At 51.3% G+C, this 21,038-nt stretch overlaps 8 protein-coding genes across 8 annotated transcripts; 5 read left to right on the top strand and 3 right to left on the bottom strand.

Moving 5' to 3' along the window:
• Nucleotides 1–263: 263 nt before the first annotated feature.
• Nucleotides 264–2,402, bottom strand: J4E84_010140 (uncharacterized protein; the record flags this gene model as incomplete). Its single annotated transcript, XM_049392698.1, has 2 exons — nt 264–1,845; nt 2,272–2,402. The coding sequence occupies 2 exons, from the start codon at nt 2,400–2,402 to the stop codon at nt 264–266; spliced, it is 1,713 nt and encodes a 570-aa protein (XP_049239646.1).
• Nucleotides 2,403–2,689: 287 nt separating this feature from the next.
• J4E84_010139 (uncharacterized protein) lies at nt 2,690–4,331 on the top strand (the record flags this gene model as incomplete). Its single annotated transcript, XM_049392697.1, has 4 exons — nt 2,690–2,800; nt 2,853–2,906; nt 2,959–2,986; nt 3,040–4,331. 4 exons carry the CDS (start codon nt 2,690–2,692, stop codon nt 4,329–4,331), a joined length of 1,485 nt encoding a protein of 494 aa, XP_049239645.1.
• Nucleotides 4,332–4,374: 43 nt separating this feature from the next.
• Nucleotides 4,375–5,273, bottom strand: J4E84_010138 (uncharacterized protein; the record flags this gene model as incomplete). Its single annotated transcript, XM_049392696.1, has 2 exons — nt 4,375–4,986; nt 5,040–5,273. 2 exons carry the CDS (start codon nt 5,271–5,273, stop codon nt 4,375–4,377), a joined length of 846 nt encoding a protein of 281 aa, XP_049239644.1.
• Nucleotides 5,274–5,506: 233 nt separating this feature from the next.
• Nucleotides 5,507–6,763, top strand: J4E84_010137 (uncharacterized protein; the record flags this gene model as incomplete). The annotated part of the gene is made up of 1 exon (XM_049392695.1): nt 5,507–6,763. The coding sequence occupies one exon, from the start codon at nt 5,507–5,509 to the stop codon at nt 6,761–6,763; it is 1,257 nt and encodes a 418-aa protein (XP_049239643.1).
• Nucleotides 6,764–7,053: 290 nt separating this feature from the next.
• On the top strand, nt 7,054–8,678 carry J4E84_010136 (uncharacterized protein; the record flags this gene model as incomplete). The annotated part of the gene is made up of 3 exons (XM_049392694.1): nt 7,054–7,060; nt 7,366–8,069; nt 8,121–8,678. The coding sequence occupies 3 exons, from the start codon at nt 7,054–7,056 to the stop codon at nt 8,676–8,678; spliced, it is 1,269 nt and encodes a 422-aa protein (XP_049239642.1).
• A 3,084-nt stretch (nt 8,679–11,762) lies between these two features.
• Nucleotides 11,763–13,144, top strand: J4E84_010135 (uncharacterized protein; the record flags this gene model as incomplete). The annotated part of the gene is made up of 2 exons (XM_049392693.1): nt 11,763–12,627; nt 12,687–13,144. The coding sequence occupies 2 exons, from the start codon at nt 11,763–11,765 to the stop codon at nt 13,142–13,144; spliced, it is 1,323 nt and encodes a 440-aa protein (XP_049239641.1).
• A 3,492-nt stretch (nt 13,145–16,636) lies between these two features.
• Nucleotides 16,637–17,644, top strand: J4E84_010134 (uncharacterized protein; the record flags this gene model as incomplete). The annotated part of the gene is made up of 1 exon (XM_049392692.1): nt 16,637–17,644. The coding sequence occupies one exon, from the start codon at nt 16,637–16,639 to the stop codon at nt 17,642–17,644; it is 1,008 nt and encodes a 335-aa protein (XP_049239640.1).
• Nucleotides 17,645–19,266: 1,622 nt separating this feature from the next.
• On the bottom strand, nt 19,267–20,409 carry J4E84_010133 (uncharacterized protein; the record flags this gene model as incomplete). The annotated part of the gene is made up of 2 exons (XM_049392691.1): nt 19,267–20,381; nt 20,403–20,409. The coding sequence occupies 2 exons, from the start codon at nt 20,407–20,409 to the stop codon at nt 19,267–19,269; spliced, it is 1,122 nt and encodes a 373-aa protein (XP_049239639.1).
• Between the last annotated feature and the right edge of the window lie 629 nt (nt 20,410–21,038).

Raw genomic sequence — 21,038 nt, 5'->3', positions numbered from 1 at the left:
AGGGGCGGTAGCAACAATGTTAAAGAAGATAGCGAAGGCGATTATAGCTGCAGTCAGGTTGTTTAGGTTCTAAATAAGGAGGGCGACAGACTAGAGAGTAAGGTGCACCATCTTATGTATTGTGTATAAGAGAGGAAGCAGAGTTGCGAAGACAAAGCTTCTATACTCTCCTTTAACTTACACAGTGTGTGCGAAAATCTCAAACTCTAGTCCTATCCTATCCTATCCCATAGTACCGCAATAACCTATTAACAACAAGCTACTTACGACTCCCGCAACACACACGAGATACACGATAACTGAATCCGCCTATTAAATATGGAAGGGATGCGAAAGAGGTCGGTACGACTAGCACGAAACTGATTTGCTTTCTTGATGCAGAGTTCAATGATTTTGACCTCAGCTAGCGCGAACTCATTGAGCCAGATATCAGCTCTTTGCATCTCACAATATGCGGAGAGGTCCTCTAGTATCGCGCGACATTTAGGCGAGTGTGGATCTTTGACAGCGATTATTCCGAGGACTAAAGCACTGTTGAAGAGGTGGTGTGGACCCAAAGTCCACTTCAGACGGTCATTCAATGGCTGTTGGAAGTAATCGATGCGCATGGCAAGGTCTGCGCATGCCGACGATATGCACGCATCGTGACTATATCTGAAGCGATTGGTGATACTTTGGCGCAGCAAGTACGGTCGATGAAGCGTAACGCGGGCGAAGTGGTACATGGAGTGGAGATGCAAGCGATTCCAGTAAAGGAAGGGGTGCGTGCTATCCATAGATGTAACTGGGGTTTTCAGATGATAGTAGTCTGGTAACCTTGCCTCCCAGTCGATAATCTCATGGTCTAGCGAAATGACGGTGTCGTACGAAACGGTAAAGAGACCAAAGCAACGCTCTTGAATGCTGCCGATAATCTTTGCCAGATCGTGTGCGAGAAAGTTGTAAACGCTCAGAGTCGGCTCAGACATTGGTAGTTCTGGAATGGCGGACGTGTCCTCGTCCGGTTGGTCGTCCAACCAGACGTTGGTGGCTCTCTTGACGAGACATTGCTGGTCAACTATGGCGAAGGGACGACCGATGGCAAGCGCGATAGTTTTATCCAAGGTGTAAAGATGGCTCCACAAACGCCTTCGGGTTTCGGTCTCTTTACGCGAGAGACGCCAACGTTCACCATCGATATGCATGCCTTGTGCTTGGGCCATACGCATGGCAAAACTGGTCGTAAGCCAAGCCTCCGGTACTCTTCGCAAATGGATCAGATAACGTGTGACCAGAAGACCGGCACGAACAAGATCTGTCGACTCTCCGTAGAATGTTGGTGCAATGACTATAGCGCGTCTTGCTGCCCAGTAGAAGCGTAGTGATGTCTCTTGAAGCTCACGTTGCACTTCGCCATTCTTTGGATGGGGGCAGTCGAGGAAAACACCATACGCAAGGACAATGAATAACAATGCCAGCCACCTCAGATCGATAGATGCATAGTCGTCGAAGCCGAATTTACGCTCCCAGAACTCGTCATACTTGAGTTTGAAGGATTGGGGATGGATGGCGTCTATGGTCCAATTCAGCTCGTCAAGGAAAACATGTACGAGGCGATCGACGCTGGCCTTGTTGCGTGGCAGCAAACCCAGCAGATCCCAGATCTGCGAGAAAGGGCCTCCAACATCGCGGAAAGATTGCGCTGAGGCAGCAGCATGCCGTATACCGGACGAAAGATCTGGTGCGGGCTCTTCGATTATTTTTGCGGCAGCTTGAGGTCCGAAATAGGATGAGCCGAAAAAGGATGGGGCATCTCGACTGCGGAAGAGATTACCGACTTGTGCGTCTCTGGGTTCGGGCGAGTTTCTGGCACGCGTGGAAGTGGTCCGTGTGTCTTCGCGGTGACATTAGCACCGATCTTTGCAATGAGCGTGTCGACAAGGCTCTCGCATTCTGCTACGTGCACGCCAGCGCCGATACAAGCGTACCTGTAGGATTCTCTGAGGATATATCGTCATTCAGAGGGATAGCGGCGACCCGTGAAGTTTGCCGACGACGGGCTTCAGCCTCGTCGCTGTACGTGCAGCTCGAGGCAACGTCGCGTCTGCTGCAGTTGAAGCATGGCAGCTCTCCGTCGCACTGCGTAGGCCATCAGCTATCTATCCGATGTATTGAGCATTGCTCGTGGAATGATTGCAATCGTTCATAACGGAAGCACTGCGAAGATGGCTGGGTTGGAGGGTCGTCATCACAACGCGTTATCGCGCCGCGAAGCTCGGAGCGACTGCTTACGTCATACGCACCTTTTGCTTCCGACGATGGCACGCGACACAGCTCTTCGCTTGTCGACCTCTCTTCCTCTTCTTCGCTGACGGACCTTCGTCAACTCTGTCCATCTCTCCCTCGTATCGCGTCTCCGTCATGTTGATGATTCCCGATAACGCTGGGATTTAGCCGATAGTATCTCTATCGGACGCCTGCCTGCCAATGTTCCTAGCGCATCCTCCATGCGTATCATGCCCACTTTAGCAGGGCTCGCTATCTTCCCGCGTCGGACAATTCCTTAGGCACCGATCGGCAATAATGTTGTCCCAGGTCAAGATGAACGGTATAAGGTATATGTCATGGCAGATGGGTCTGGTTTGGATCGCAAGCCTGTATCATGAGCTTTCCGTCTCGTCTAGCCGCGGAAGACGACACCACCGACACCATGTCGCATCCAACCCCGGATGATAAGACCTTTGATGGCTCAGTTCACGAGAAGGATACCCAAATTGGCGCTAGCGAAGAGATTCATATTGATCCAGTCGCTGAGAAGAAGGTACCAGCAATGCACGCAAAACTGGGCATCACGTGCTAACTAAGATCAACAGCTCATTCGCAAACTGGACCTCATTCTATCTCCGATGATGGTCTTGGTGTTTCTGGTATGCATACAAACTCTCATCCACTACAACGAGCCTAACAAGTGTGCTTCAGGTGGCCTACCTCGACCGGTCCAACATCGGTACACACATCTCCCAATAATAATTTACAAGGTCATTTGCTGATAGCGCTCAGGAAATGCTGCCATCGCAGGCATGAACGAGGATCTGGGACTCACCGGCAACCGTCTCAACGTTGCCGTAACGCTCTTTTACGTCACCTACATCGCCTTCGAGGTTCCAGCCTCTATATTGTTGAAGAAGCTGCGACCATCCCGCCTAATTCCAACATTCATCATCGGCTGGAGCGCTGTCATTATCGGGGCTGCTTTCATCGAGAACTACGCCTCTCTCATCGCTACCCGCCTGCTCCTCGGTGCCTTCGAATCCGGCTTGTTTCCATGCTTGACGTTGTACCTGAGTATGTACTACAAGCCTCTGGAGCAAGCGCGGAGGGTGTCGTATCTCTTTGTTGCATCTGCACTAAGCGGTGCATTCGGCGGGCTACTGGCGTACGGTCTCACAAATCTCCATGGCGCAAAAGGGCTAGCTGGTTGGCGCTGGCTATTTTTGGTGGAGGGTCTCATCTCCATCATCGTCGGTGTCGCTACCATCTTCCTACTACCTGACAATTTCGAGACCGCGTGGTGGTTGAATGAAGACGAAAAAGCTCTGCTTCGCGCCCGACACGAGAACGAACGATTGTACCAGGGCAAGTCGATGACAACAGATGCCTTGGACAAGTCGGAAGTAAAGCTTGCTTTCCGCGACCCCAAAGTATGGCTCAGCTCTGCTTGCCAATTCTGCGCCAATACCTGCTCCTTCGGCTTCTCGACATTCCTCCCCGTCATCATTCGTGGATTTGGATACTCTAGCATTCGCACTCAGCTCCTCACCGTGCCCGTGTACATCTGGGCCTCGGCAGTATATCTTTTCGTCGCTTTCTGCTCGGATTACTTCAACCGGCGAGCGTTCTTCATGGTTCCTTTGGCGTTAGTCACCTCAATTGGCTATGCCATGATGCTTGGCGTCTCCATGTCCTCGACCGGGGTGCTGTACTTTGCGACCTTTGTCACTGCTACTGGCATCTACTGTGTCGTGGGTTTGAACGTTACCTGGGTGATCAACAGTAATGCCGGATACTTCAAGCGCGCCACCGCCATAGGATTGCAACAAACGATCGGTAACTCGGCAGGTATCATGGCCGGCCAGATCTACCGTATTACGAATGACGATGGTCGTTATGTGATTGGCCACGCTGTCTCCATCACAACGATCACAATCGCAGCATGCGGCTACGCTGTCATGTACTTCACTTTGCGCGGCATTAATAAGAAGAGAGAAGTAATGTCTATCGAGGAGCGAATCCGACAGATCGACTCAGGTAAACTTGGCGATCGCCATCCCGACTTCCGGTATACATTGTAGATACACAACCATGAAATAACGAATGCATTTCCCTATTATTAGGTTATGCAGAGGACCCAGGCTTTAGTCCCTTGAATGTTTTCGTGATATTGGTTATCGCGTCTTCGACTGGCAAGCGCTCCATAGAGCTTGCGCCATAGAAACCATGTACGCCCTTCGTTCGGCTAATCACATATTCCGCGTCCTCTGGCTTTGCGATGGGGCCGCCGTGACACAAGATGATGACGTCCTCCTTGATACCTGTTGCAGTATCGCGTATCTCCTGGATCAGCTTAACGCAATCATCCAAACTCTTTCCAGTACTCGCTCCAATGCTTCCGCTCGTCGTGAGTCCCATATGAGCAACCAAGATATCGGCGCCTGCGCTTGTCATCTTTCTCGCCTCTTCCACATTGAACACATAGGGCGTCGTTAGAAGGTCCATTTCTCGCGCCATCTTCATGACTTCCACTTCGGCGTCGTAAGACATTCCCGTCTCTTCAAGATTCTGCCGGAAAGTTCCGTCGATCAATCCAACAGTCGGAAAGTTTTGGATGCCGGCGAAGCCAAGGTCTTTGAGTTGCTTCAAGAAGCGAGACATGTCTCGGAACGGGTCGGTAGCGCATACTCCTGCTAGTACTGGCGTGGATTTGACGATGGGAAGAACTTCGCCAGCCTGAGATTGTTAGCCGCTAACTGGAAGCAATTGTTTGTCGCATTTTGGCATACCATTTCCAGAACCACATCGTTAGCGTTTCCGTATGGCATCAAACCAGCCAGCGAACCGCGGCCTGCCATTCGGTACCTTCCGCTGTTGTATATGATGATGAGATCGCCGCCACCGGCTTCGATAAATTTCGCGCTCAGTCCGATGCCAGCGCCCGCGCCAACAATGATCTTGCCATTGTCGATCTGCAAGCGGAGGTTTTGTAATATACTTTTGCGATCGGTCGGTGGTGACATGCTTGCGTACTGAATGTACTTCAGCTCTTGATTGAATGGTAAGTGAGGGGCCTGGTGTCTAGAGATATAATCAGAGTTGTCGATGCTATAGTGATGATGCTGGGTCGTGCTGCTGAAGTATGCACGATGACGTAATGCAAGCGCGGGGGTCACCACACGGGTATGAGCATCTACGACCCACTCGATACCCATACATCAACATTTCGTGTTCTCCATCAGACGATTATTTCATTATGTCTTCTCACCCACGCGTCGTACTTCTCGGTACTTGCGACACAAAGTTGGAGGAGCTTCTTTTCCTCCGCAAAGAAATAGAACAAAACAATGTCGACGTGACGTTGATGGATGTGGGTAGAAAGCGTATAAGGCACAGTTCCATCAGCATCAGCCAAGACCAACTGCTGAAGGATCAAGGTGGCGTGGAAGATGTGAGTGAGTTGCCTCGAGGCGAAGTCATCAAGACGATGGCTGCCCGCGCTACCAAGGCAGTCAAGAATTTGTTTGAAGAAGGGAAAATACACGCTATCATCAATGCAGGAGGCTCGGGTGGCACATCCCTAGCGGCAGAAGTGATGAGGACCGCACTACCCATCGGCTTCCCTAAACTTATCGTTTCTACCGTCGCAAGCGGTGACACTGGACCCATCGTTGGAGAAACGGATATCACTTTGATGTACAGCGTGGTGGACGTCGCTGGTCTAAATCAGGTACTCCGAAATGTACTCAGTAATGCTGGAGCCGCCATCGCGGGAATGGCTCGAGCTTACGCGGCTCGTCAACAAGATCCCGTTCAATCTAAGAAGAAGCGTGTTGGTGTCACCATGTTCGGTGTTACTACTCCAGCCGTCGACTCAATACGCACACATTTGGAGGCGAATTACGATATCGAAACGTACGTCTTCCATGCTACCGGTCACGGCGGAAAAGCAATGGAGCGACTTATCAAAGAAGGAGGCCTTGATGCAGTGCTCGATCTTACCACTACCGAGATATGCGACCACATCACCGGCGGTGTGATGAGCGCGGGCGAGCAACGTCTCGAGGCTGCCGCAGAAGCCGGCATACCATATATCGTCTCCGTAGGCGCGACTGACATGACGAACTTTGGCCCCATAACCACGGTACCGGAACGATACAAAGAACGCAAACTATACGAGCATAACCCCGTTGTAACCCTGATGAGGACATCTGTCGATGAAGCGACTCAAGTCGGCGACTTCATTGCGGCGAAGTTGAAGACCCATGCAAAGAACCCTGAGGTGATCCAGATATGGTTTCCAAAGGGAGGTATCAGCATGATTGCGGTCCCCGATGGGCCGTTTCAAGACGAGAAGGCGGATGCGGCGCTCTTCGATGCGATAAGAAGAGGGCTCCAGGATAGTAAGGTCGAGATAATCGAGGACGAGCGCGCGATCAACGATCAAAACTTTGCGCGCGACATCGCGGAGGCTCTAGTCGCGAAGATGGGTATCGGTCGGAAGGCGAGTTGACGCGATGCAGTATGACTTTGAGGTGCACAGAAAGAGATTGTTCAACCAACTCCATGCGCATGGTTAGCTACACGGACATACTCAAGCATGAAAGATGGCATCTTGTGGCTGCTCTTGGCCACGCAACCAGGGCGCACCTATATTTATCGTAGGGCTGTGCTGTTTCCAACGTCCATCGCAAGGCAGCTTTACGCCCGTATATACATCTCATACGATGCTCTGCCCCTGAATGGCTATGCGAGATGAGCAACAAGGCTATGTGGGCTCAGGCGTTCTGCGCTAGGTAGCCGATGAACCGTGAGTGGTCACATCGCACAGCGGCTGGATGCACAATGCTAGCGCTGATCCTGTGCCACTTGACGAACATCACCAGCTGCTTTTCCCGTCTTGTTGCTTTTAGAAGTATTGACTTTCCTACTGTCAGCTTCTATCTCGCAGCGTAACTACACTCTTTTCGTCTTTCATCATGTTCGCACACACTAGTGTGCTGTCACTCGCTTTATCATACATCATTAGCACTACCGCCGCGCTAGACTTGGATGTTCAGAATCAGGGTAATGACGATCGTTCCCATTTGCGCAACTAGCAGTTAACATCGATAGACTCCATCAAGAGTGCTGCAAAGACGCTTGCTAACGGTCTCGTTACTTTCTACAATGAGAGCGTGTCCGAGTCTGGAATCCCCGGCATTTTCCCCGATCCCTACTACTGGTGGGAAGCAGGTCTCGTCTTCAACGCGTTGATCGACTATTCTTACCTGACTGGCGATAGCGAGTATGATTCTGTCGTTTCCGAAGGCATTCAAGCGCAGCTTGGTGAGGATTTTGCCTTTATGCCAGCGAATCAAACTGGACGAATTACCAACGAGGATCAAACCACCTGGGCACTAGCAGCCCTGACCGCGGCCGAGACTGGCTTCTCCCCACCAGAGAACAGATCGTGGGCTGAGTACGCCGCCGAGGTATTTGATGTGCAGGTGCTAAGATGGGACGAAGAAACCTGTGGAGGAGGTCTTCGTTATACAATCTTCACGTTCCAATCTGGATACGACTACAAATCCAATGCTGCCACCGGCGACTTCTTCCTCCTGGCTGCCCGCCTAGCCAAGCTTACCGGCAACGAAACTTACTCTGAATGGGCGGATAAATCGTATACCTGGGCCAAGGACCGGGGATTGATCAGCGATGATTATGGTGTTTATGACGGTACTTCTGCCGACTTGAACAATTGCGAGGATGCCAATCGCATGCAGTGGTCGTACATCCACTCGGTATATACGGAGGGCTCTGCTATCATGCAGAACATCGTGAGTATCTTCCATTGCTTGACCCAGTCTCATACTAATAGCTACCGGTAGACAAACGGCGCACAGAAATGGACCGATGCTGTACAAGGCTTCGTGAACTCTTCCAATATCTTCTTCGAAGACGATATTCTCACCGAGATATCCTGCGAGCATAACGGCCGGTGCACCTTCGATCAGCGTACTTTCAAAGGTATCACCGCACGCTCGTATGCTCGTGCAGTCGTCGCTGCCCCTTCCCTCGCAGAGCCGCTCACCAAGAAGCTCGAAGCGTCCGCCAAAGCCGCCGCCGGTATATGCGAAGAAGTTTCGGAAGACGTCAAGTGCTCGAACTCATGGCATCATACGGATAGTTTGGAAACTGCTAGCGACGGCAATTTAGGTGAGGTGTTCAGTGCGCTGGCTATAGTGCAGAGCTTGCTGTTCTCCAAGGCTAAACCGCTCGCTTCGAATGGGACGGAAGCTGGGGGCGGTGACAACGCGACGCAGAGTGGGGATGCGTCGGGTACATCTGGAGCTGAAGTGCCCAAAGAGACGGGCGCGGCAGGGACGATCGCTGCGAGTGTCACGGCGGTCTTGGCTGTGGCTTTTGCTGCTGCGCTGAGTTGTTAGGCGTTCCCGATGATCTGTTTATCCCTAGGTTTAAGGCCATTAATGATAGACTTAGTGACACCGGAACTTGTTTTCATTATGTGAAGTCGGGACGTTCACATAACACTTCATCACAAATTCAAAAGTGTATGGCACATGTTCCAGTTTCACACCACTAACGCATGTATAATTCTCGTTCTACGGACTATGGTATTTGCCATGAGGATTTCCGAATTAAGGAAGGTGGACGAACTGGATCTTTTTCTTCTTGGTGTCTGTAACACCGACCATGCCTCTGCCGCCGTTGGCGCGGGAGAAGAGCTGGCAGTGTTTCTCGTAACCTCGTCCGCGGACTTAGGATTGGGTGCCCTCCTCGCCTTCTTAGCCGCTCATAGTAACGTCGCCGTCTTGGTATTCTTCGTCTTTGTCGCCGGCGTTGATGGCATTGACTTCCACGCTAAATATCCGCCAGTCATGAATGGTTCTCTTCTCCGTCAAGCTTACGAACATTTGGATGCGACGACCAACGCTGGGGATATACGTCATTCTGTCGGCATTTGCATGCCAACGCCTTACTCGTAATGCGCCCCAAATCTTTTTCATGTCATGTTCTGTAGTTGGCCCTGTAGGAGTGTAGACGATCGCGAGATTGAGACTCATTTCGAGGTGAACGATGAAAGCTACATGAGCTCTACAAAACGCATGATGACTTTGGCTACAAAACGCATAGGATAGCGACAGTACATGGATTGGTGGATCGTTCCAAAGGCGGGTATACGTCCGACAATCTGCTTGCCAATTGCGCCTATCTGCTTTTTGCAGCATTTGTCCACCAAACTGTGGATGTTCTATACCATACCACCCCTCCACATGGACCAGGCAAAGCCCCACCATCTTGATGTTCGTTGTCTCATTAATCAGATAAGACTTGTTGTATAGTGTTGAACCTGCGGGATGCTGCTGAATGTATGGAACTATGGTGATCTGCTCGAAATCTGTGCTTGCAAGTGCATCTCGGCTGTTTACAAGCACAGTCCTTGAAATTGTGCGAAAGGGTATCGATCGAGATCTCCGCACCACGTGGCGTGGAAAAGCTGGGTGCCTGTTCCAATCCTGAGGAGAGAGCAATATGCCAAGCATGTGAGAACTCTTTCTTGCGCGTAGTGAGCAACTGAGAAGACCAACCAAGAGCTTCTCAGTCCGTTGGGGTTCTGTGTTAACGTACATAGAGACAAGTGGCAGCCGAGTGCTGATACCGGCACCGTCGAGAGTCAAGAGCGGGCCGCGAACTTGCGCTAGTTCCAGGTCTACGCAGTTCTTGAATTCAAGTGGTGAACTTGCCAGCATCTGACCAGTGATTTTCGGCATCGGCAAGACATGTTCTGAGGCTGGTTCACACACAGAAGATAGCGATTCCTCAGCATCCAGGTTCCATGCTAGAATGGAGTCATCGCTGTTTTTCTTCTTGATGATTTCTTCCTGCAGTCGTATGAAAGCCCTCCCACCTTCGCCGTAAAGCAGAGGCATATTTATGCCAAATATTCCCATAAGACAATACGCTTCGTCTTCTTTTCGAGTCGTTTCACGGTATGCTGCCCATGACATCTTCTTCGCTATGCACAAGCTATGAAACTTGTTTCCATAGCCCCAACGAGGTAATACGCCAGCAACCAGGACCACCGAGTCAATGCGTGTGATTCGGGCTATTGTACGTGCCAGACTTTCCCGAGTTCCGAAAGTTGTCCAAGCCGCATCGTAGAAAACTACCATGGTAGGTGCAAGCAGTTCTTGCAGAGTCCAGCCGCGGGTGAACCATCGACTTTTTGCCAGATTGCCCTCGAGATCGATCGCCGAGACATCCTCTAGAAAAGCATAGCACCTGTAAGATCGCGCATACCAGTTGAACATGGAGTTGATGGCCTCTGATAGTTCCGCGCTTGACGTCTTGTCAATGCAGCATGTATCCACCCATGCATATTGTAGCCCGTCGCATAACGCTTGATTGCAGGTGAACTTGATTTTTCGGTATCCAGCTTTCTTTGCCGTTGAAGCTTGGTGTAGAGGCAAGTCGGAGAACAAGACCTCTTCCTGACCCCCTGCAAAGGTGGAGATATTGTGTTAGTGTGAGTCTTGCATACAGTTCGTACAGTGAACTTCTTACATGTGTGAGATAGGATGGCGTATTCTGGAGGAAAGCTGCCGATGAATTCCTCGAGCTCAAGAGTTTTGCAGTTTATGAGGCGCATAGCTGATGTATGTATTTGGTGCGTATCATTTCCATGTGGTTATTGGGGAAGAATTGGGTAGACGGTGCGATGGGAAAGACATCAGGCTGAGACTTCCCCGCTCTGACGCCTGTCGACCTATCAAAGTTGGAAGGCTGGATAAGGCGATCACATGCTCCACACATGCACATGCATTGATCCGTGAAGTGATCATAAGCAAGCGAATGGAGCTCCCGCAGACTATACATCAATGTCGAATAGGTACTCGACAGTGCAGTCGGTCGCGACGTGTTCACTTGTACGTCCTATTTGGGTATAGCGTCGTCCTTTGCTTATGTCACTCAAGCCAGATGGTCTTAGGAGCACTACGAGTAGGCGAGTTCAAGCATATCTCATGCGGCAGTAGAGCTATAGAATCTATGCGAGATGCCAGCGATAGAGTGTAGAGTGACCGAGAGTAGGACAAATAGCAATGATACGGGCGACATTGGCTGCTCGCGAGGTGAAGGTGAAAGCTGTATGTGATCGTGTCTATCGTCATGGACTTATTGTAGAGCCAGACTTTGGCTATTACTGTCGTGAGATATCTGCAGTCACTTCGACTAGACACGGTCAGATTGATGAAAGCTATTGTAGTCCTCGTGGTCGCGGTGTTAGTGAGGGTATTGCGCTGTTCACACCCTCCAGACAATAGAGACTTTCGTATTGTCGCAACGTACAGCAGTCAGTAGCACATTTTACAGTTCTCAGCCAGCATATAAGGTCAACCTCCTGCTCTTAACTTGCTCGTACATCTCACACTTTCCTCATAACGACATACAAACCCTCAAAACAAACTGACATGTCGTCCACTTTCCTCTTCTTTGCGCTGGTCGCAGTCATGTTCTTCGCTCTCCAGGTCGCACCTTCGTTCGGCCTTCTGGAGTTTCTTCCAGCCGCGCTGGAGGATGGGGCTGGTCCCCATCTATCTTTTGGGGCGTGGCTCTTCGCCGGCTGCTGTGTCCTTCGGTCCTCGCCACCCGCCTGCCGTGCCCTCTCTTCTTCTGTCGGGACTCTCGCCGCGCTGGTTCGTGAGCTTGTTGTCCTCTCTCGCGACACGACGATAGCGGCCCTGAAAGCTCAAGTGCTGTCATTTGAGCAGAATTCGGGTGCCGCTTACGTCCCCCCTCCCGGTAAGCAGTCGCTGGTCGACTGTGAGGCCACCATCGAAACGCTCCGGCGCCAGATCAACAAGTTGACTGGCAAAGTCGCCATGTATGAGCGACACTACAACGTCACCGCCGTTGACGCCGACCGCCTCACCTCCCACCAGACCATCGCCAAGCTGAAGCTGGAGCTTCAGTCGAAGTGCGACGAAATTTCCCGGCTGAAAGATGCCATTATCCACAAGCGCAACGACACAACGGTGTCGACCCTTCTCTGCGAGCGGAACCGGCTGGAGGTGGCCCTTGAGGCCAAGAGGAAGAGGGTGAACGAGCTAGAGCCGATCGCTCTTCAGCACGGCCGCGATATGTACCAGCGCGACGCCCAGGTCGCCATATTCAACGCCCTCAAGGAGTATATCCACCGGATGGTGGAGGCGGGAGGTCTTCAGATGACCGTCGTGGTGTTGTTCCTTGGAGCTCTTGCGGGCAATGCTGGCATTGACCTTGCGGAGCTCGGTATCGACGGAACCCAGTTCCAGACTTACTTGGACTACGCCATGGCGGCCTGTGATGGCCTCCCCTGTCCTCTCCTTCCACAAGGTATGTTCTCCTAACATCTCCTCTACTGATTTGAAGACCACTTACTAATTATTGTCTAGGTGGCTTGCGCCTTCATGGCATTCGGTATCCGCTGTCTGGTCTGCGCGTCTTTGGCAACAGGGTTATCGAGGCTGGCCCCAGTGTCGTCGTCGCTTCCACTCCAGCCATCGTGGCCGCTGCCTCTTCGGTACCCCCGATCGGCTACAACACCTTCAGTGCCCCTCCTGCTATCATGCAGAACGTACGGAATACCTCCTGCGCGACTCAGCATGTCGCCTCTGTCGCCCCTCCATTTGTGTTTGCCGGCTTCACAGCCCCCTCCAAGTCTCCTCCGGCAATGCCATGTCCGGCGAAGACCTCCGCGCCTGCTCTACCGGATCCCGTTCCCGTGGCGCCCTCCCAGCCCGCCACGAATGAGACGAGACAGATGAGCTTCCAGCCAAGCAAGAGGCCGGGTACTTTTGGCGTAGGTGGCGGCGGGATTGGAAAGACGAGTGCGACTCCGAGGAGGTCTTGAGCGCGTCGGGTTTGGGGGTCGAAGCACAAGCGTGCTTATGCGCTGGTGGACGTGTCGGTCGTATGTATTTCGGGTGATGAGCGTGATTCGATGTTTTCAATAAAACCTGTTCAGATGCGCCAAATATCTCCTTTGTGTCTAAAGTGACCCAATAAGCAGGCTTTCTTACTCTGAGCAGCCATTTCTCGTGTATTGTCTTGATTCAGGCCTGGGACTGTTCGACGATGCGAGGTGTTGCTGTTGGGCCCAAATTGGCGCAGGTGGTCAGAAAGCCAAGGGCGAAACGTCGCGTCATGTTCGCGTCGCGGGACCATTGGAAGGACACGCGACGCCAAGAAGCTTTGACCAGAATTTTGCCACCCCACCCAATATCTTGCACCCTGTCGCGAGCTAGATGCGATGTCCATCACGTTATCACTTTTGCGCATTCCAGGTACATCATTCGGGTATCATTAGGTTCCTTCTCTTTCAACAGCCAAACCGGATGCAATACGGCCGCCCAACGTGTGGCTGATCGAGTGCGCCTCCATTGGGCAGATACACGAAGGCTTAGCATCCATCTGCAGCTCAACTATGTGCAAGGGCCACGCAACCTCGAGCTACCCTGGGCGTTGTCACTGCATAGATGCTGGCACTGGAAAACACTGCAAGTAGGCGATTGGATTGACCTGTTCCCTCTGGTGCAGCAGTTACGGTAATCTTCTAGAACCTTCTTTATTAATGGGCCCAGTCAACATTGTGGAGTTTCTGAGACGTAAACATCTGTTTTACCTACCCATTCCGCAGCTGTTTAGTGACACATTGCAGGAGACTTTGGTTTCCTGACATCTGATTATGGTCTCTTCTCGAAATCGCCATAGAAGCCATGGTATCAGGAGAAAGGATTGTCTTTCGTGTGTCGTGGTCGCTTGCCCACCTGTGAGAAAGCGATTCCAGGGAGACGAACAAACCTTTCCAGCTCACTTCCTCGTTATACGTCGCTAAATGCCTTTCTTGATCACCACTTCGCAGCTTGGCACACATCCAACTATCTTCCGCACGAACGATGTCGCAGCCGCCACTCCCTGGAAAACCAGAACCTACATTTGAAGGTTTGCCTCCTGAGATCTGGACGCAGATTTGCCACTCACGGTCGTCGTACGCAGACGGAGAGAGCTTCATCCTCGACCCCATAAGCCTTTCTAGTCTCCGTCTCACTAGTCGAATCATCCATTCGAAGACCCAAGACGCATTCCTACAGCGTCATCTCGCTTCCTCCAAGTTCAGCCTGATGCCATGGAGTCTGGCGATTCTGAAGGACCTGTCTGAAAACGAGCATCTGTGCACGTATGTGGAAGAGTTGGAGTTCGGCCCAGAGGTATTAAACACGAATCTGGATGTAGACCTTCGATATATCAAAGAGCCGTGGGAAGAGCCGTCTATGGGATGTCCACATCCTCAAAGCTACATATACATGGATTCTGCCCGACCCGTATGGCCCATGGTCAAGCTTCCGGAGCCGCTTTGGAAAGGCCTTACTGGAAGAGGTTCAGGATCAGCATTAGTGGTTCGTTGGAATGACCGAGGTGGCTATACCCACTGGCTTCAAAAGTACGAAGGCACACTCAAGAGACTGGTCGAGCAGCAGAACCGCTTTAGCATAGCGGCCGAATACGTTCGAGATGCCATCGGAAAGCTTACGAACTTGAAAAGCATCAAGATCAATCCCTGTCCTTTCGGAGCATATTACGAAGAACGATTCGCCAAGCCCATACTACGGAGTCGGGGTACCATGTCGCTCTATCGCGCAGTCGGGGCACACGCTATCGAAGTGACCACCGATTTGGCCCCATCTGGTTCGAAAACTCTATTAGAGTTTAGCCTCGATGGCCTTCTCTTCATGGAGTATTACGCCGAGATCATCATGCTGGAGAATCTCTCGAAGATACTGAGCACGGTTGACTTGGACAAGCTCACGGTTGACCTGACAATCACCGCGGCGAACCTTCCATCGAGCGGCAAGATTTACGATACTGGCCATCAAAGCTGGAGAGCTATAGCTCCTCGGATACGAAGTCTAACATTCGATTGCGCAATGAGTGATATTGATGGCAACGAGGTTCCTGCCTTGCTAACATGGATATCGGAGATGATGATCTATGCTACTGCAGTCGAGCACTTCTATGGACGCAGCTGTGACTTTGAGTACCGGATGCTGCGGACTGTCTTTATGCAGTCCTCCTGGACCAGTCTTCGAACGCTACATCTCTTCCGATCTCGCAGTCACGGGCGCAATTTGCTTCGGATGCTTCTCCGTCATCGCTCGACACTGGAAGATGTGAGCTTTTCGCATATCACAGTCACAGGCACGAGTATAGCAGCATGGAGAGATATATTTGTAACAATGAAAGACATGCATCGGCTCGGGCGCGTCACGCTTGATCAACTCGAAATAAAAGGCGATCTCGATATGTCTAGCAATGCGCCGTACTCATGGGCTTCTAAGCCACTCACATCTGATCGGCTGAACGCCAAAGGGTACGAGAAGGTTCGCTCGACGTTGGACTTCGCGACGCAGCGCATATTACTTCTTTCGGGTCGAGATATCACGTTCTGGCTAGTAAATTTCGAGCTTCCTTAATAGGAACTTATATGATACCAACTTGACGATATTGCGAGCTCAGTCGCTTCTACGGATCCCAGAAGCAAATGAGTACAGTACGAAGCTGCGATCTGAATCACTTGTTTGGAAGCGCAAGCGGCGCACACTGGGCGAACTCTGGTAGGAAAAGAGGGTCCGACTGTAGCTCTAGTCATGACCTAGTTAATTGTCGCTCTCCTGGAATCAAGCCATCTATTTAGAGTTAAGTAATGTCGCTGAATACGTCTTCTGGTACGATCGCAACATGCGATCATCGACCAAGTTCGTCTGAGTAGAGCAACGAGTGCGCGTACATGCCGAGTTTCAGATGCACAGCATGCAGCACAGGACTACCCTTGGTTCTATGCCATGATGACGTCGTTAGACTACTCGATTCTTCACTCTTACCAAGGCAAAACAAAAACTTAGTGGAGAAGAGCAAGCATGCCAGTAGAGTATCAGGCAGTACAACGCAGGTTTTCGCCATGCCCGCGCATGACACTCCTCCAGTATGCAGGGCTGACCAACCTGGTACATATATTCCGGCAGTACAGCATTATCATACGCTCTACTCATGATGGGGTCACCATTGGCGTTGTAATACTTGAGCTTCTACTGGCATCTCTAGAGATATTCAACAGGTAGCGACGCCGCGAACCCTGGTACCACATATGGGGCCACCGTGCTAAATCGCAGCACCTCATTAACAATAACCACGGGTCTATAAGGGCACACGACTTTATTTAAAACCCCGGAAAGTCTTCTTCTCAGCGACATTAATCGCTTCAACGAGATCACAATATTCACGGTACAAAACTTCCCGACCAGAAACCCGATATCTGGTAGCAACATACATATATTAATCGCTTGCCATGTCTTCAAGCGCTTCAATCAACTCAGTTGATTCTCTCGAGGAACTCTATGGCACCAACACAGCTACCGTCTCGCATGTTGTTGAAACGCCCATGGAAGAGGTCCGACGCTTCTTCCTGGGCAAAAGCCATACCCAGATATTGCAGTATGGCCTTGGTATGGAGATACCCGGCGCACCACCACTAGCGGCGCATACCATCGTTGTCACCATGGATTGCGAAATGCACGAGATAGAGCCACGAGTGCTGACAGAATATGGGCTCAATACGTTTTCGCGGAAAGAGATGGCGCCAGTTCTCAGGAGTCCCGGTATACATGGGGAGATGATCTTGCGGAATATCTACTACTATCACATTCGTGTACGCGAGAACGCACACCTTATCAACTGGAGGTTCGTCCGAGGAAACCCCGAAAGAAATCACTTCGGCTCAACGCGCTTTGCCACGAAGGAAGACGCAAAAGAGTTCCTGATCGAAACACTCGCGTGGCCTGTCGATGATGACAACGAGGATGGTCCTAAATGCCCAGTCATATTTCTCGGCCACTCAGTCCAGAACGACCTTCGGATGCTGCAAGAAGAGCTTGGTATCGACCCCAAATTCGACAGCAACGTCGTCGCCATCATCGATACCCAGAAGATCGCGAACGAGCAGGGTATTCGTGGAAAGGGTCAGGAAAAGGGCCAGCAAATCGCATTAAAAACTTTGATCCCACACTTTGGCGTGGAGTTTCGCGATGGTCACACGGCTAGTAACGATGCGGCATATACCATCATCAGTGCCGTACAGATGGTCTTGAAGAATTCGCTGCCGACCGACCCAACCCGCTCGCTGCAGGACGTTGTGGACGGTGTCGCGAAGGATAGTAAGGGGACTGTTGTGGCATTTGGGGTGCCTAGATGGTGCACTGAATGTAAGGTTGCCAGCCATCTTGTTCAGCCAGGATGCGGGGAAAAGTTCATTAAGATAGAAAGAGGGATGAGGAGTAAGTCTTCTAAGCGGTCGTGATCGCGCTGCCTGCACGCGTCCTATGATCCTTTGTTTACCGATAGGGTGTTGGTGGAGGCGTGGTGGTGGGCGTGGTGGTGGGCGGACGGGCATTGACCTCCCTATCTCTTCAAGATGTCGCCTAGTAGTCACTTCAGTTCAACAAGCTGTATTAGTTGTATCGCAGTGCATAGTATCGACATCTGAATTTATCTCGACTACCACCGCATTCACATGTTGCTCTCCCCACCACCCGCGCGGTCGCTCAACCTTTAATCCCATACCATTATCATCCGATCTAACAGCACCTCCCCTTCTTCCCAGCCCCATTCCAATAAGTCGTCATCACATATCCTCCTTGATCGTTCCTCTTCTTCTCTTTAGGCCAGCAACATGCCATGCACACGAGGATGAAGAAGAGAAGCGCAACTGTGGCTGCGAGGCCGATCATGATGGCTTTGCCGTGAACGCCGAAGTAGACATACTCGTTTGGATTGGTGGAAGTAGCGCTTTCTGCTGGTGAAGTTGAGGCTGCAACGATAGAGGTAGCGAGTGTTGTAGTTGCCATGGTGTCTTTTGCTTGGGATAGATTGCTGTGATATCTGATGTTAGTCGTCATGGCTGTAGACTGATGATGATGGACTTTGTACCTGTGAGAGTTTTGATCTAATGCCAGTCTGACGTGTAACTTCTTCGAAGGTAGTTGACTTCTAAGGTGTGTGAGGTCGAGCTGTCAGTACGCATAGAGCTACAGCCTGCTTTTATCCTCAGACCCAAAGGCTTCTGCGCACGGTATCCTCTGATGATTTCCGTTTCGACATGGGCAAAGGTCTCCTCAATATTCTGTCTCAACGTACACAACATACTAAGTTCGCTTATTGAAACTCACTGTCTACACAACTTCTCGCGAGAAGCAATGATCTTTCGGAACAACGTGCGGCTCTCCTTCCAAACAAGTCACTTTGTGCATGTATACCAGTACATAGCCACGAAGAGGCCGGTCTCAGCGCTCTCTAATCTCCCAACGAGCTGAGAAAATGCCCGATAGGGCTGAACGGCCGACCCGTCAATACTTACACGAGCGGAAACCTGCATGGAAGGTTGGTAGAAGACCCAGACATGGTGGGAAGAAGGTGGTGTGACCTTATTCCTAGTGAAGAAGGATGGAAAGGCGATGTAGCTCGTTGAGTAGAGCGAAACTCAATATCTTTCAGAGTGAGCTGGTTATCCAACGGCGTTCCTCGATCCTATGTCGGGCTTCTTCGCGTCCTTCTTGTCCTGATCTTCAACGATTCTGCCTTGCGACAACATTGTTCCACCATCCAATAAGACGGATGTTACTTCACGAAATGTTACTCGAACGTGGCACTGTAACGGCGATGCATGTTCGTACATAGCGCCGGTGAAACGGACCTTTACAGGCACTGCAGTCATGATGCTTACTGGACGTACCCTTGTCCATACATGCTTTTGGAATGGATAGTATGACGAGAACTTAAATGAACATTCATCGCGAACTTGAAGTCTAACGGCGGATTAAATTCTGTGGCTTGCCGTATAATATCGCTCTTCATTACAAATTACCTTTAATCGTAGATTAACTGTCGAACTACTTCCGGTTCACCTCAGGTACCGCCGTAAGATCAGAAGTTCGTAGAAACCCCAGGTCGATGTCCTCTATGCATATCCGAATCGTCGATCTCCACAACACCATCCGGCACATCTCCCTTGCTCCTCGAATCTATCTGCGGCGGAAGTAGAGGCTCATTGTGCAATTCAGCCGCTCCGTGGCCCACACCGTGAAAGCTATCAGTACCAAGCTCACTCATCGGACTCATGGTACCTGCGCCATGTAGTTCGGCCGAGCGTGTGGAGCGCAGAGGTGCATGGGTACCGAGCTCACTCACTGGACTTCTCATTCCCTCGCTGCGGAGATCAGCGCTGCTCAGTCTGATGGTGGGTGCGCCAGAAGGCGAATTTGCATGCCAGCCTTGCATTGTCGAAGCTTGAGAGATGGGCGACGTGGGTGAAGACATGCTCATTACGGCGTGTGAACTCAGCTCAGGGTATCGAGAGTCCATATTGCCTCCATGGCCATGCGGTTCAGATGGCTGTCCTGAATTGTAGTATCGCGCGTTTTCGCCGCCTCCACCGTGCATCTCCGGGGGCCTGAAGTAGCCTGTTTGAGGACGTGGCACTGGCATATCCTCGCTGTGTAGTTCTGCTTTCGAGCGTTGACGTACTAGTACACCGGCTCCCATCTCCGAGTATCGACCGAAGCTCGAATCATGCTGAATGTTTGGTAGCTTAGGCTTCGGGCTGGTGTTGCGAGAGGGCTCCCATATATCTGCTGGAGACGCAAGTGAAGATTGGCGTTTGCGACGACGCATAAAAAGGAATATGAGGCCGATGATGAGCGCAATACCCACGGTACCGCCTGCTGCTGTGCCAGCGATAGCGGTGGTACTGAGTGTAGGGGCAGCAGCAGTAGTGGCGGTAGATTGAGGAGCAGCGTTCGAGGTTGCAGTGATAGTGACATGCGAGTGGACAGTCACGTCGTTTTGCCCCTTCGACGTAGCGTGCGCGAGACCAGTGTCGTTCGGGAGCGGCGCCGGCCCAACCGGCGTCGTTTCTCCTTGATTTGTAGAGCTCGGTGGCGTCGAAGTCGCGGATAGTGGTGCCTCGGACGATGCGTCTGCCCACTGTCCCGTTGTAGGATCAGGGATCGATGTTATTGGGGATCGAGTGGCGTCGCTAGCTGTAAGATCGATAGGCGTACCCGCCATTCCCGATGTTGTTGACACTCGTGGATCACGAGTCGATGACAGTATAGTGACAGTGATTGCCGCAGTACTACTCGGCGTTGTGTCCTCGAGTAAATCCTCATAGTTGAACTCGTCTTTGACTCTAGGGTTGTCGAAGCCCTTACTGATACTAGTACAGGCTCGCCGGAAGAGATCCACGTATTCTAATGTTACCCGTCAGTATGAACGGAACCTTGGAACAGAGCTGGACAAGAGATACCTTGCCTGTCAGCCAAGCTGGGACACGCATTGAGGATACATGGGCCGTATAGTTTAAAGTGCAGAGGCACGATACCAATGTTACAAAAGGTGTGGAGGCTGTCTGCGCATGCACCATCTAGGACTTCGTTGTAGCCGATAAGACATTGTTTCTAGACGAGTTAGTCTCGCGACAACGATCTATGTGATAGCAGAATTGAACGCTTACAGTGCAGTCCGGGATAGGCACCAAAGGGTTCTCTGGTATGCAGTTCCTGTCTTTCTTCTGGGCCGCTGCCAATCCAAGCAGAATGAACATGACTATCAGCAGCATTTTCATTATGACGGGTACATGTAGTGGAGGAGATGTCGCAACCTTGAGGATCAGCCGACACAGACTCGCGCGTTTTAAG

Source organism: Alternaria hordeiaustralica (genome assembly GCF_023758085.1).
Source record: "Alternaria hordeiaustralica strain BMP 2776 chromosome Unknown scaffold_36, whole genome shotgun sequence".
Lineage (NCBI taxonomy): Eukaryota > Fungi > Ascomycota > Dothideomycetes > Pleosporales > Pleosporaceae > Alternaria > Alternaria hordeiaustralica.
Note: the sequence above shows the minus strand (reverse complement) of the source record. Positions and strands in the feature narration are given on the sequence as shown.